Raw genomic sequence first — 16,150 nt, forward strand, 5'->3', positions numbered from 1 at the left:
TTTTAAATAAAAATAATAAAAAATAATAAAGAAGAACAAAAAAACCAACACCACAGGCACCCCTGCCTACCTAGAGCCATAGAGTCACTTCGATTTCTTGAAAGACTAACCAGCAGCTTGTGAATATTCATGTATTAATATTTTATGGAGTGTTTAAACGAGGTTACCAATATTTTCGATCTTGAGGTAGCTACCTCTTAAGCTTACGTTCACGTTTGACTATGTGCATTGACTGCTCCAACTCTTCAACGGCAAGTAGGCATTCATTATGAAATTGAGGGAGAATGAATTGTATAAATAAATTATTAATTTTTCATACTTGGTTTATTTATGTTTGTATTTGTGTTATGTAAGTTTTAAGGTTATAAGGAAAATATAATATTATGATAAAGATGAAATTAGCGGTAATGATTGACAATAACGTATGTGATTGTAGGACTTGGACTTTCCATTTTCTTTTCTTTTTAAGTTCTTGTCTTTCATTTATTTGATTTTATGTGCAATGTTATCTTTTTACACCATTTTGATAGCAAAAATGGATGAAAACCGTCTTTAGGACCAGCTCCGTTAATTTATATAAGATTGAGGACAAGAGCCAGACATAAATTAGTTGGGGGACAGAATCGCAATTTTTTCAAAGGTTAGGATCAAATTCTTCAATTTACTCATAATCCTATTTGAAAACATCGATGAAAACGTGAGGTCCATTATTGAATTCAACGGTTGACAAAATCAACTCGTACGACAATGTCGTATACCGTTGTCCTCGTTCGTATTTGCATATCCGACGCCTGGATTCAGATCCTTCCACATCAGAACCCACATTATACTGAAATTCACTGAAACAGAACGCGAATTAGTAGAGAGAGAGAGAGAGAGAGGTGTAAATCTGAAGGAAAATCTTAAAGCGAAACAATGAGAAAAGGGGATTGACAACGGTTGATTTCATTATAATACTATTCTTCAAGACAAAAAGCTCACTTTTTAGGTTTTTTTTTTTTTTTCACTTTATCACTCTATAGATACATATATATGATTAGTGCATGTACAGAGAAATAAAGGGTACATGATGAATAAAGCTAAAAAGAAAAGGGTTAAGAAAATTTGAATCTTTGAGCAAAAAGTGGAAAAAATATGGCTGACGGTCTCTGTTTCCTTTCTAAGGTACGTGTATTCTCAGTTATTAGCTTGTTTTCCTGATCTGGACACCTGAATATTCAAATTTATGTACTCATTTAGCTTACAGTTTAGGTTTTTCTAATGTCCGAGCATTCAAATTGAGGCAACCCCCCAGATTTCAGTTTTCTCGATTCATTCTTTCACATCTTTGATGGGCTTGCAAAATTAAATTTAGAGGATTTAAATGAAATTAATGTTAGTTATAATACTGTTGTTTGATGGGATATGAATGATCAAATCAAGCCCTTACTTTAGAAATTTGATTAAATACCAGACCCCTTTAGAATTTTTCTTGTTTACACCTGGTTAATATTTCAATCTCAATGGAGGTGAGCAGCGGCGGAATTGTTTGTTGGAAATTTATGTTGGACGATGTGGACGGATTTTTCTTGACGAAATGATATTTGGTCAATTTTCAGGATAGCTTGATTATAAAAAATCCGAAGAGAAATCCCCTGGTGATGAGAATGGTGGTTTTAATCTTTGTGATGGTCTGCGGGGTTTATATATGTTCAGTTTGTCTAAGGCAATATAGTGCACATTCCAGTGAACGTCTATTGAAAGTTCAAGTGGTTGAGAGGCCATGTGAAGCACCAATTGTCGAACCTTCAGAAAAACCCTACATGCATTTTCCCAAGCCGAAGACTTTCAGCAGGTAAGACAATGTAAATATCTACATTCCAATAATCAGCTGTAAGTCACTGTCGAATTTATTGATTTGTATTTGGTGGTTAATTAGGTCCGAGTGTGCATGCAATCCTGTGCGTTATTTTGCAATTCTGTCCACCCAAAGGTCCGGGAGTGGATGGTTTGAGACATTGTTGAACAGTCATATTAACATAAGCTCTAATGGGGAAATCTTCTCGGTTAAGGTTCGGAGGAGTAATGTATCGACAATAGTGAAAACTCTGGATAATATCTATAATCTAGACTGGCTTACTAGTGCCTCCAAGAATGAGTGTACAGCTGCCGTTGGATTGAAATGGATGCTTAATCAGGTGAGTACCATCTCCAAATTTTGCGACTTCTATCGTATGAAATAAACATCTGTGCTGGCGATAGTTTGTACTTAAATGCAGAGTTGCAGACAATAGTTACGTTCCACTTGATTTTGATAAGTATTGAGCAAATTGTTTAGTTAATATGAATATGTAACTACTCTTTTGTGGGTACTTCTGTCTGATAACTATAGAGATTGAAATAAAATGGTACAACCGCTGTTAAGGACTAGCCAATCTAATAGATGTTTACAGATTTTTGATGAGTATTCACCTGAAGATTCACGCCTTCATGTTTCTATGGCTATTTTTGTTACCAAATCAAAATATTTTGTCTCTATATCTACGGCTTGAGAATATTCTAGTTCATTTATTTTATTTTAGAGTACTGTAACTGCAATTTTCACATACTAAAGTTTTTCGAACCTTTGCAGATAGCATGTAATGAGATATTTGATTATGTATGGTACAGAGGAGAAACCTACCTGTGGTCCCATAATTAATCCCCATTTTCTTGAGATTATCATAATAATTCTCTACGAGGGATAAGGGCTACTGTAATTAATTTTCATGACATTAAAGACAAAGCACAAGGGCAGAAACCTTTTCATCAACTTGATTCCTTTCCTTCAGTTTCCTGTGTGGATGTTTGGTTTGTTCATTTTATTTTCATTTTTAGGTTGGGAGGTAGGGATGGGGCTTGGGGGAGGCTATGTCCATCCACATTTTCCAGCCCTTCAATCCCCCTTTTACATTACATCTTGGTTTACCAACTTGGGTAATTAAGTTTGTGTTAGAACTTTGATTTGCTTCTGGCTGTTACAATGTACTTATCTCCCAACTGTAAACTCACAAGGATTTACTCTGTATCTAGGAGTGAAATAGCCAAGGCATTCCTTAACGTTTTCCGAATTGTTGCAGGGTTTAATGCAACATCACGAAGCAATAGTGAAATACTTCAATACTAAAGGTGTTTCAGCAATTTTTCTCTTCAGAAGAAATCTTTTGCGCCGAATGATTTCAATACTTGCTAATTCCTATGATCAGAATGCTAAACTGCTGAATGGGACACACAAATCTCATGTTCATTCGACCCACGAGGTACTTATCTTCCATGCTGTTCTCTCTGTGTCTCTCCATCTATGCCACGGCCTTACATATGTGTGAAAAAGAAAGAAGCAAATTTATGGGGGGCGTTTGTTTCTCATTTTTGTAAAAATGAGAATGAAAAATATAGTCGTTATGGGCCTTACACAAGAGATAGAAATTCAAATTTGGTGGCTTGATGTGATGAATAACAGTCATATTTTTCATTTTAATGAGGAAAGAATGAGAAAAAAACAGGGGCTATATTTGTCTTTTGAAAGTTAAACTATACTTTCTTTTTGCAGGCCGAGATACTTGCTAGATACAAACCTACACTCAATACAACATTGCTGATACCCAATCTGAGGCAGGTGGATGAGATGGTTATGAAATCTTTAGAATATTTCAAGAGCACTCGACGTTTGATCCTTTACTACGAGGACATTATAAAGAACGAAACTGTAAGACATCTAATATCATGTTACAGACATCTAATATCATGTGGCAGAAAATACGCACCCATTTTTTCTGCTGTACTCAATTTTGTGTGTGCTCTTTCTCTCTTCAGAAATTGATGGATGTTCAGGATTTTCTAAAGGTTCCACGAAGGAACCTGAATAGTCGTCAGGTGAAGATACACCGGGGGTCCTTGTCATCTCAGGTTGAAAATTGGGGGGACGTTGAGAAGACGCTTAAAGGAACACATTATGAAAGCTATTTACAGGAGGATTACAAGATATAAATACGTGTATGCACGCCATGTGTATATTGAGCTTTTTTTTTTTGGCATATAGCTTATTCATTATTCTTTAACTAAAGAAAGGTAACAGGGCAACTCCCTGTTGAAATTTTGGCTAAAGGCACGTTGCTGCTTTTGCATTTTCCTGTTAGAAGTTATAGATATCACTTCATTTCGACACTGGAGATCTATTGTAGCTGAGTTGATTTAAGAATGAAATTTGTACTTTTCCTTTGTTCCTAAGATATTTATATGCCAACTACCAATTAAACCAACGTAACATGAAAGAAAGGGCCTGAAATAACAGGCTCAACCAACGAACACAGTTGCTACTAGAAAACTTGGTACTAGTGATGGACAATTCCATCGCTAATGCCAAAATTTCAGGGTAAGTTTCGCAGACAAGATTTTTTTACTAAATCTTGAAAGCTCGTGTCATAGTCTGTGAAAATCATTGGTGAACGTGAAAAATGTCAGTGATTACCGAGGAAACTCAGTAACAGAAAGCAATTTTGTTTTAACAATTGTTGACAAAAATTCTATAAGCGACAGAATTTCTATTAGTGAGGATAAATATTTCTCTCTCTCTTTTTAATATTTAATATTTTAAATTTTCTATAAGCTCGAAAGTGTCCCAACTACACTTTCATAACTCTAAATCCCTGGACTCATTACAGTCTCTCTTGTGATACTCCAATTTCCCCATAAATTGGTTCTTCCTAAACGAGTCATGAAAGGTATAGCGAACATACCCTGTTTCCACATTGGATTGAGAACAGCCATTGGAATGGCCTTTCTCTAACCACACGGATGTACTTCGTCGAAGAATATCCATAGTTGCTCTTGGATTGTTGCTACCATGCTTTCAGTTTGTTATAAAACAGAAGGAAGACCATGAAATGCGTATAAGACAGAAAAATATTATTTTTCTATTTTCACATTTACTTCATTCGGCAAATGACGGGCATTTTTAAGCCATAGGAACCGTATATTATTATATTTTATGCGGGACGAACATAAAATGCATTAGGATGAAAATACAAAATGACTATTTATTTATTTATTATTTCTTTTTTCTAGAGATTATACGATTGAGGTAAACCTTATCCACAAGCATATCCAGTCAGTCTGAATGAACGTCCCTTTGGACATTGTGTAGTTAGTTACTGTAGATGCCTGAACAGAATAAAACACGTCAAGTTAGACGAAAACAGGGATGAACAAGGCCGGTTGGCTGTTAAACTTCTAGTATCGTGTCTTCTTTTTGGATGATAATGAAACATTCATATGTTAAAGATTATCTTTGTACTATCTAAATGTCTTTAAAAGATTGTTTCATATGTACTATTGACCGAATAAGCGAAAATTCTGATAATTTGACACTTTCTTAGTGTTGCAGAACCAATATAAAGGGAGAATGACTTGATACTGTTGAAAAAAGAGCTGTGCACAACAAAGAATGAAAGGTGAATTTGTATTGTTTCTTTCTTTTTTAGGCCTTGTTGCCTCTGTACAATGTTATGGTGAGAGAGGATATTATTCTCTGCGGGAAATGATGAAGGCTCGGGGCTCAAAAGGATCAATGAATTATCGTACTGAGGATGACTATTCACCGGTATATGTAGCTCCCCAGGTGGGTTTGAAGGAAGCTGACAAGATCATAATGTTGCCAGGGCAACCAAAAGTCGACTTCGCTCAGTATTCGGGCTATGTAACTGTTGATCATAAGGCTGGTCGAGCACTCTTTTATTATTTTAGTGAGTCTGAGGATCCTTCTAGAAAGCCTCTAGTTTTGTGGCTGAATGGAGGTAAGTTCATGTGGCAGTTTTGCAATTCTGAGTATACCAGGTTGTCTCTTTTCATACCTCTGAATTCGTTTTTGCTTAGGACTCTCATTATTACCATACTTGGGACTGCAGGACCAGGGTGCTCGTCAGTAGCAGGCGGAGCAATGACTGAACTTGGACCATTCCGGGTTAATAGCGATGGTAAAACTCTATGGTATAACAAATACGCCTGGAACAATTGTGAGTACTTACATCCCTAAAACTAGCAATCAGCACTTGACAAAATTATCGAAAAATCTTGTCTATCATAATGTCCATTATGGTCTAATCTGCTTATCAAATGTGTTACTATTTATTTCAAAAAGTAATTCATTATGAACATTATGCTTCTTGAAATGCAGTGGCAAATGTTCTCTTCTTGGAATCCCCAGCTGGCGTCGGATTTTCTTACTCGAATACATCTATGGATTATGATGATAAACAGACTGCAGTAGATTCGTACACCTTTTTAGTGAACTGGTTGGAAAGATTTCCCGAGTACAAAACTCGGGATTTCTACATAACTGGAGAGAGTTATGCCGGTCATTATGTGCCTCAACTTGCAGATTTAATCCTCGAAAAAAACAAAATCACAAACCAAACGGTCATCAATTTAAAAGGAATTGCTGTAAGTTTTCCTGATATATAAGGCTGCCCATTTTACTTTGTAAACCTTTTTATCAAGAATTACAAATTTACATTAGGACATGATTTTCAGATTGGGAATGCATATATTGATCTTGAGGACCAGTATAATGGCATTTATGACTATTTCTGGACACATGCTATGATGTCGGATGAGCATCACGGGGAGATTGAATCAACGTGCAATTTTTCTTCATCAAACTCCATATCGACGGCCTGTATTGCAGTTCTTGATAAAGCAGATGCTGATAGAGGCAACGTCTTCTTTTATGATATTTATGCTCCCTTGTGTATTTCTTCGTCTTCAAATTCTCCCTCGGTATATTTTAGAATCAGAATTTTCAATAAGTTTTTCTCTCTTTGTGAAATTTGAAATTTAATGGACGAATTCCATTCTTCTCTAGAAACAGAGTTCAGGATTCGATCCATGCTCAGGGGATTATGTCTTCACCTACTTGAACACTCCTGAAGTGCAAAAGGCACTTCATGCCAATGTCACTGGAACTCCTGGACCATGGGACTCTTGCAAGTACTGCAAATTCATCATCTGAAAAATCACTTTTTTTTTTTTTTTTTAATGCAATTTCTTCGAAAATCTGCTTTATTCACGACTTGTTTTGATTAATTATTCCAGCGACACCATATTTCTTAATTGGAAGGATATGCCGGACTCAGTATTACCTACAATTAAGAAGCTGATGACTAGTGGACTTCGCATTTGGATCTACAGGTAAGTACCTACATGCTTATTTCAACTGCACTTTATCTCCATTGTAATATGTTAAACTATATAATTCCTTTACTTAAGCTAGAAAAATTGAGCATTATTATATACATACAATGAAATCAACTATGTGGGACTTTAGTGAATGATTTTAACTGAATTTATTGTAGTGGAGATACTGATGGTAGAGTGCCAGTAACAACAACTAAGTATTCACTTACAAAACTCGGGTCGCCAGTAAAGACTCCATGGTATCCTTGGTACCTCCATGGTGAGGTAAGAAAGAACTAGCTTTGAGCATGTTTGCATAAGTTAGGTTTTTCTTACTTTTAAGTGAAAAATGTTGCTTATTTTGGAACTAACTCCTAGCTCAAATTTTCCACTATTTTCAAGGTTGGAGGTTATGTAGTTGGATACCAGAATCTGACATTTGTGACTGTACGAGGAGCTGGACATTTTGTCCCGAGTTACCAGCCTGAGCGCGCGCTAACCTTCTTCTCATCCTTCTTAGAGGGAAAGCTTCCTCCAGGCAGAGCTAAATAAGGATGGAGATTAAGGCGAATAAAATGTTTTTATTGGTGAATGACTAAAGTTACCAAGTATTCAATATTCGTTGTCTTGAAAAAGTATAATTTCATTTGCTGTAGTGAAATGCTTCGTGTTCGAATTAATATTTGAGGTTGTTAGATTCAACAAATTGTGAAGTATAAATTATTTGATGATAATCAAATAGTTAGAATCTAAACTACAAGAATGGTATCTTTTGAAGCGTTGTTCTACTCTTTTCCTTTATTACTTTGATGCTGACTTAGTCAAAAAAAAAAAAAAAAAATAGTTGTTGATAAACTTATTTTCAGCAAGAAATACTTAATTTCACTTTTGAAATTTACTCCGGGAGTATAAACATATTAATCAATGTTATGGAACATTTGTAAAAGTGGAAAAGTAAGACATTACTCTTGAGGAATGTTTCTTATAATTGTAATTATACTGAACTTTTATTTTGTTCATCATCTGAGTACTAAAATCGGGTTCTTGATTCTAGTATTTGCATTCTTGTGATAAATTAATAGTGGAACACATGATTCGTGGGTGAGTCTCATTGTTTGATGAATGTATATTAGCGTTGTAAATATTTCTAGATAGCCTACTACAAAATAGAGGTGTAAAATGAAAGTGTAGAAAATATCCAATGCTTTGGGAGAATCAAATAAATTGCCAAGTCAACAAGTGTTATTGAGCCTTTGAATTTGTACGGTGGTCTAGACAATGTGAATTTTTTTCTCCGCCACGTTAACTTGACAGAGTCCCTTTCAACTTTCTGGATAAGAATTTTTTTAGACAATTCCTATTTTGCTTTTGTGGCAAAAATATTTTTGCAATCGGCGATTGTGTTGGAGATGCTCTGAACATCTTTGACGCTAATCTTTTCAAACTACCAGTCCCATTTCTGTACCAAAATTGGTAAACATATAAATTAACCCAAAAAATTTCCATCTATCGTCAAGTTTACATGATAGATTTTTGTATTTACACTCTCCTTTCTGCCAAAGAAAGTTCATATAGGACAAAAATTGTCAATTTTCTATGTTCATATTTAGTTCATTCAGCACAATACAAGCAAATTGAGCCATTAGAATCAAATATTAACATAAAATGCATTTATTACAAGCATATTCAGTCAAACTTAATGAATCTTCCTTTGCACATTGTCTGGTAACTATACACGTGTTAAAAGACCGCACCATCTTTGTTTATAAAATCATGGAACAGAACAAAAGAACATTAAGTTAAGCAAAACCGGGCATGAACTAGGCCAGCTGTGAAACTTCTAATGTCGCGTCTTCTCTTTCGCATGATAGTTTAATGTTAAAGATTATCTTTGTAATATCTAAATGTCTTTGAAAGATCTTTTCATAGGTATTATTGACAGAGTAAGAGAAAATTCTGATAATTTGATAATTTTTTTTATGTGTTACAGAACCTATATGAAGGCAGAATAATTCTACCACTGATATGAAAAGACCTGTTGATCAGCAAAGCATGACAGGGGCAATTATTTTATTTCTTTCTGTTTTAGGCCTTGTGGCATCAATATTCAATGTTATGGTGGGAGAAGATGATATATGACACCTAACTTTGGAGTTTGAAGAAGTGTTGGACAGAAAATTATCAAAGAAAAACTGCACTAGGGGCAATTTTGTCATTTGTCGCGACGGTGTCGGAATGGGCTAAAATTTAGCAGGTTGATTGGAAACGGCCCGAGAAATTGGACTCGGGATCCGAGATCTCGGGATTTTAGCCAAATTCCTTCGTTTAGGCTTCCGAATAATTAATTTCCGTATTTCCCGTTTTGAATTTTCGTTATTTTTTGAACGTTTTATTTTTTTTTCTATGTTTTAGGGTTTCTTGTAATGTCTATTTAATGGCTTTTGGAACGTTTTCCGTCATCATTGAACAATATACAAGTTTCATTCTTGGAGAAGTCCAATTTTCTTATTTCAAGATTTATGTTGGTAAATCTTTTTTTTTTCTTACTTCTGTTATGCGTCAGAAGATACTACTCCGTACGAGAAATGATTAAGGCTTGTGGCATGAAAGATCCAGTCCATTATCCTAATGAGAATGCGTCGACCGAGTATTCATCGGTTTATGTTGCTTGGGAAACCAAAAGTGGACTTTGTTTAGTATTAGGGCTATGTGACCATTGATCCTAAGGCTGGTCAAGCACTCTTTTATTAGTCTACTGAGTCTGCGGCCCCTTCTAACAAACCTCTAGTTTTGTGGCTAAATGGATGTAAGTCTCAGTTTTGATACTCTTAAGCATACAAGGTTGTTTTTTTAATATGAATCAACAATTATTTTTGTGTTGGACTAAATGGAGTCTAATCATACTGCATTTATACTGCATTCATTACGTGGGTATATTTGGAAATCTTAAATTTAGTAGGTCACCCTAATATTCCTATAATATGACACTACTACGAGGCAGTTTCCGTGCGCAAAGTGTAATGAAACAAATTTGTATTCTTCTTTGAAAACCTGCGGTGTATTGAACCACTCTAAGTCCATGTGTTCTTAGCTCGGTTTCATTTTATGGTTGTTTTTGTTTCTATCATTGCTCTTGACAGTTATGGATTAGGGCTCAATCTATAGCATTTTCTTTTCACAATCTCATTTTGCTACACTTGGGACTGCAGGTCCAGCGTGCTCATCCTTTTCAGGTGGTGCAATGACAGATCTAGGACCATTCAGAGTGAACAGCAACGGTAAAACTCTATGGTATAACGAATATGCCTGGAACAATTGTGAGTACTTGCATCTCTAAAACAACAATCACTTATGACGACATGTTTGGTAATGTGGATTAAAAAAGATGTTAAACTTATTTATTGTATTGTCTAGTACGGTCTAATACTTTGTAACTAACATGCAGTGGCAAATGTTCTCTAATTGGAATCCCCAGTTGGTGTCGGATTTTCTTATCCGAATACATCAATGGATTATCATGATAAAAAGACTGCAGCAGATTCATATATAGTGAACTGATTGGAAATATTTCAGGAGTACAAAACCACAAGCTTTTACATAACCAGTGCACAATGAAAGCTTTAATTTCACGAAATATTACACTGCCAATTTTATTTTGTAAACATTAACCAATAACTAACATTTTTCAGATTGGGAATGCATATATTGATTTGGGGATGAGGATAATGGCTTTTATGACTATTTCTGGACACAAGCTATGACGTCGGATGAACATCATGGGGTGATTGCTTCAACGTGCAATTTCTCTTCGTCAAACTCCATATCAGCAACCTGTAAAGCAGTTCGTGATAAAGCAGATAGGCAACATCTTACGTGACGATATTTATACCCCCTTGTGTACTAATTTGTCTTCAGATGTTCCCTCGGGGTGTGTGTGTGTGTGTGTGTATATATATATATATATATATGTATTTATTTTTCTTTTTCTGAATAGAATTCAATGCATTACCTTTCAATGTTCTCCCGAAACAGAGTTCAGGATTTGATCCATGCTCGGAGGATTACGTCTTCACCTACCTAAACACGCCTGCAGTGCAGAAGGCACTTCATGCCAATGTCACTGGAATTCCTAGAACATGGGACTCTTGCAAGTACTACAGTTCTCCATCTGAAAACTCACTTTTTTGGACTCAATTTCATTGGAAAACTGCCTTATTCATTACTTGTTCTGATCAATTACTCCAGAGACACCATATTTTATAATTGGAAGAACATGCCGGGACACAGTATTACCCAAAATTAAGAAGCTGATGGCTAGTGGAATTCCCATTTGGATCTACAGGTAAGAACCTATATGCTTATTTCAACTGCATTTTTCTCTCCACTATCATACGTTAACTACGTTTCCTTTACATAAGCTAGGAAAGATACAGACTGTAAATTTATGATACATATTTATAATTATGTTACATGATGTACATATTAAGTGCAAATCAACAATGCAGTTCTTCAGTGACCGATGTTAACTACCTTTATTTCAGTGGATATACAGATGGTAGAGTCTCAGTAACAGCAACTCAGTATTCACTAAAAAACTCAGGGTGCAGTAAAGACTCCATGGTACTCTTGGTACCTCCATGGTGAGGTAAGAAAGGCGCATGTTTTGAAAAGATATTTCCCTTGGTACCTCCATGGTGAGGTAAGAAAGGTGCATGTTTTGAAAAGATATTTTGTACTTTGGTTATTACTTTTAAGTAAAAGATGTTACTTATTTTGAAAGTAATTTTTAACACTTGTCCATCTCTACTTATTATAGCATCCTAAGAAGATTTGTCTTATTAATTTGGGGTTGGAGTTTACGTCGTTGAATACCAGAATGTGACATTTGTGACTGTGGAGTGGAGCAGGATATTTAGTCCCTAGTTACCAGCCTGAGAATGCAGTAACCTTCTTCTCGTCTTACTTAGAGGAAAAGCTTCCTCCGGGCAGAGCTAAATAAGGTCGAGACCAAGGCAAATAAATTATTTGAATTGGTGAATGAATGAAAATGAGAATGTGAAAAAGTATAATTTTATTTGCTGCACTCAGATGCTACTTGTTCGCATTAATGTTTGTTAGGTTCAACAAACTGTGAAGTCTAGAAAGGCAAGCCAATCCATGACATGATTGCCACCCTAGAGCTGGATGACTTGACCCAATTTTCACTCTTATCCCAATTATAGTAAGTGCTTGTGTGGGAAAGCTTGAAGAGTCGATAAAAAGTCAAGTTCAAACTCAATAATTAATTTTAATCATACATTTCATTGGACCCACAACTTTCATCAACTTTTCAATCACACATTTCTTTTGTAAAACACGATGGGGTTTTCAGCATCCACACCAGATTTAGCAGAACTGACAGATTTAGAATCTTCCAAAGAAAACGGGTAGAGAATATATCACATCAAAAGTTGAAGACACGAAATTGCAAGATAGATTAGTAAAAATTAAATTTGAACTGCACGAGGTTGAGAAGTTGAAGCTTTCATATTATTATAACCCCAATGTTTCATTTGCAGCTATATGTATGCATAGAACACAAATGAATTATTTATTGTTAACACAGAGATCAAGATAAAATTTCTCCTATCAACCACACAGTTACAAAATGAGATTAGATTTACAAGTACAACAATTAAGTTTTTTAAGGATGGACCGAAAAAGAAGCTGCAAGGACACCATGATACTGCGTATTTTGCACACCGCTTTGAATATGCCCTTTCAGCCGCCTAAATTTTTCCAGGACCAGTCCTATTTCTGCTACCAAACAAGCAATCGGATATTACATGATCTCTACTTGGAATCCCCAGCCAGACTGTATCAACCAAGAAAAAAGCTAAAATCTTATTTATTTTTCTGCCTTAGTATGTTATAATACTGCGTATCAAACACCAGATTATGCTTCTTGAAATGCAGTTGTAAATGTTCTCTACTTGGAATCCCCAGCCGGGGTTGGATTTTCTTACTCGAATACATCAATCTATAATGGAGACAAAAGCATTGCAGCAGATTCATATACCTTTCTAATAAACTGGTTCAAAAGATTTCCAGCGTACAAAATCAGAGATTTTTACATAATTGGAGGGAGTTATGCCAGTCATTATGTGCCTCAACTTGTTGATTTAATCCTCAAAAAGAATAAAATCCCAGACCAAGCTGTCATTAATTTAATATGAATAGCTGTAAGTTTTCTGAAATATTACTGCTCCCTATTTACTTAGTAAACATTTTATAAGAATTAACATTTAACGAGAGGATATGTATTTTAGATTGGGAATGCGTATGTAGATTTTGAGGATGCATATAGTGCATGGGCCGATCTGAGTCGATCGAGGCGTGGCCTGGCGGAGAAAAATAGAACTACTTCTCCGTCGCCAATTTCATAGATATTTTGACCAAGATTTTCTTTATATCTTGAGAAATGATTGATGTGACGTTTTCTGCCATATGTCAACTCAGAATCAGCAGAATTAATTGCCCACCCACCTGGGAAGCGATTGACGGACGCTTACGCATAGACGCATCGTACCGTCCAATGATTACACGGTTCACGCACACTGGCGGACCCAAGGTGGGTCTTGATGGGTCACTTGACCCACTAACTTTAAATTGACTTTTTTTTTTTCGGGGTTACCTCAAAAATCAGATTTGAAGCTTTAGAAAATTATTTCTTTTGTATTTTCTTATGAAATGGAATTGGGGATTCCCTCAAGCCCTCCAAATTCTATCTTGTTTTAGCGATTTTATGGTAATGGATTAGTGCTGTGATTTTTGTTTTTGTTTGAACTGGAATGGAGTTGATAATATAATATTCAGAATTTGCTACGTGTTTTGTATTTTTCATTTGAGTTGATTGTTTTCATTAATCGTGATGGAAAAATAATTTAAACGCGAATATGCTTTTTCTTTTGATGATCACAATATTAATGAAAAGATTATTCGAGATAAAAGTGATGAAAATGATGTTGGAGATAAAAAAAAAAAAGATTACAAACTTGGTGATGTTTAAAATGAACGTAAATTTGTATTCTTTGCAAATTTGATTGTGCCTCATCAATTCAAAATGTCTGCGTCTGCCATTGGTCACGCATCCAGCGGTGCCTTTGCCAATAAATACCAAGGGTTTGGCCAAGAGCAAGGTAAGCATTCCACACCCAAGTAAATACATTTTTTCCTCTCTTCATTTTGAGTGTTGCACATTCCGGCACCGCGGCCTCCACCACCGTCAACTGACTTGATCGTCGGAGTTTATGTGATTGCCACCACCACCGCTGGTACTGGCCATATATGCCTAACTGTTTGTTACTGCACGCAAGGAGGGACGCGTAGAATAGCTCACCGTTGGCCACGTAAAGGGACCAACTCGCGGGGTCAACAAACATCATGAGGCAATTGCATCCAAGTGCAATTTTTTCTTGATCGACAGCTGTATTAGCAGCCCGCAATGTAGTTCTTGATCAAGCGAATGCTGATAGATGCAACATCTTCTTTTACAATATTTATGCTCCCTTATGTATTTCTTCGTCTTCAAATGCTCCCACAGTATGTTTTAAAATCTCGATTTACTATACATTTTTCTCTTTTTCAAAATGGAAATTTAATGCACTGCATTCCATTATTCTCTAGTAACACGGCTCAGGATTTGATCCTTGGTCGGGGTAATATTATGTCTTTACCAACTGAAACACTCCCGAAGTCCAAAAGGCACTTCATGCCAATGTCACTGGAATTCCTAGACCATGGGATTCTTGCAAGTAATTAATTTTACTATCTCAAAAATCACTTTTTATATACCATTGCACAAAAAACTTCTTTATCTACTATTAATTTTTATCAACTGTTCCAGCTACACCATATCTAGTAATTGGAAAGGCAGGTGAGAAAAAACCGGTTCTGAGCATGTTTTGATGCGTTATTTTTCTTATTTTTAAGTAAAAAAAGCTACTTATTTTGAATGCAACTTTAACAATGTCTAGTTCTTGTCAATCTCTGCTAAAGATAGCATCCTAACTCAATTTCCCATTATTTTCTAGGTTGGAGGTTGAATACCAAAATTTAAAAGTTGTGACTGTACAAGGAGCAGGACATGTTGTCTCGAGTTACCAGCCTGAGTGCGCTGTCACGGACCTAGTTTCGTTACACCCGAACAACTAGAATTGTGTGGCCTTAATGCTTGACAATTCCCGCACCTCACGAGACAACGTTAAGTCAGCCTTTCCACGCTCACAAATAATTTAACCAAGGAGGCTAAATTATACCCACGTTGAGAAGAGAATTTAGAAGTAAGGGATATATGAAAAACAAGTAAGGTCGGGAAACTTTCTTTATATAAATGAAAGGGAAAACTTTACAATCTCTCTAATGAATAAACTCACTTAACTCTACATCATTTACAAATGAGACTTCCATCTCTATTTATAGGCAAAACTTAAACCTCCTTAAAATCAAGTGGCATTACTTTACAACCTACGCTTAGTTGTTCACAACTCGTGCTAGTTGTTTACAACTCATGCTTAGTTGTCCTCAAGTGGGTAATCTTACAACTTTCCTTGCAAGTTGTCGCCAACTCGATCTTAGCTTGCATAGTAGATATTATTCTTGCCAACTCGTGCTTAGCTTTTATCTTTGATAATATCTTGCAAGTGGCACAAGTGGACAAGTTGTGCAAGTTGCCTACTTGCATCCCAAAATATCCCGCTGCAAGTTCATGTATTTTTCCTCCAAAATGGCTGGGTCGGGATTTAGAAAAACCTCATTAACGCCATGAAAAACTGCACAATTTTAGGCAGCCTGCATTCTGCCCATTCCATCCTGCTGCAGCGTGCTGTCCACGCTGTTTTGCAACCGCTATCGGGACGGATCGAACGCGACCGCGTGGGGTGTAAGTCACTCCCCTACTGAATTTGGCGACGCCCTCGTCGCC

The 16,150-nt window shown here is 36.0% G+C and overlaps 3 protein-coding genes and 1 pseudogene across 9 annotated transcripts; all 4 read left to right on the forward strand.

Moving 5' to 3' along the window:
* The first annotated feature begins 715 nt into the window (after positions 1-715).
* On the forward strand, positions 716-4,245 carry LOC111381333. The gene is made up of 6 exons (XM_023005119.1): positions 716-1,164; positions 1,599-1,834; positions 1,919-2,177; positions 3,099-3,278; positions 3,569-3,724; positions 3,832-4,245. Exons 1-6 carry the CDS (start codon positions 1,135-1,137, stop codon positions 4,003-4,005), a joined length of 1,035 nt encoding a protein of 344 aa, XP_022860887.1. The 5' UTR covers positions 716-1,134; the 3' UTR covers positions 4,006-4,245.
* Positions 4,246-5,044: 799 nt separating this feature from the next.
* LOC111381293 (serine carboxypeptidase-like 40) lies at positions 5,045-9,438 on the forward strand. 7 transcript variants are annotated; one of them, XM_023005108.1, is made up of 10 exons: positions 5,052-5,231; positions 5,394-5,468; positions 5,628-5,810; positions 5,922-6,029; positions 6,191-6,456; positions 6,547-6,792; positions 6,878-7,002; positions 7,108-7,203; positions 7,368-7,473; positions 7,591-7,908. In XM_023005108.1, exons 2-10 carry the CDS (start codon positions 5,462-5,464, stop codon positions 7,738-7,740), a joined length of 1,287 nt encoding a protein of 428 aa, XP_022860876.1. In that variant the 5' UTR covers positions 5,052-5,231; positions 5,394-5,461; the 3' UTR covers positions 7,741-7,908. The 7 variants fall into 7 exon arrangements, with proteins under 7 accessions (XP_022860862.1, XP_022860876.1, XP_022860855.1 ...); XM_023005100.1 differs by having other exon boundaries at positions 5,053-5,468; XM_023005074.1 differs by having other exon boundaries at positions 5,053-5,231; positions 5,394-5,810.
* A 152-nt stretch (positions 9,439-9,590) lies between these two features.
* On the forward strand, positions 9,591-13,613 carry LOC111376647 (annotated as a pseudogene).
* LOC111381362 (serine carboxypeptidase-like 35) lies at positions 11,175-12,043 on the forward strand. The gene is made up of 3 exons (XM_023005141.1): positions 11,175-11,339; positions 11,434-11,530; positions 11,730-12,043. The coding sequence occupies exons 1-3, from the start codon at positions 11,297-11,299 to the stop codon at positions 11,830-11,832; spliced, it is 243 nt and encodes an 80-aa protein (XP_022860909.1). The 5' UTR covers positions 11,175-11,296; the 3' UTR covers positions 11,833-12,043.
* Positions 13,614-16,150: the final 2,537 nt, after the last annotated feature.

This window comes from Olea europaea, chromosome 3 (assembly GCF_002742605.1).
Source record: "Olea europaea var. sylvestris chromosome 3, O_europaea_v1, whole genome shotgun sequence".
Taxonomy (NCBI): Eukaryota; Viridiplantae; Streptophyta; class Magnoliopsida; order Lamiales; family Oleaceae; genus Olea; species Olea europaea.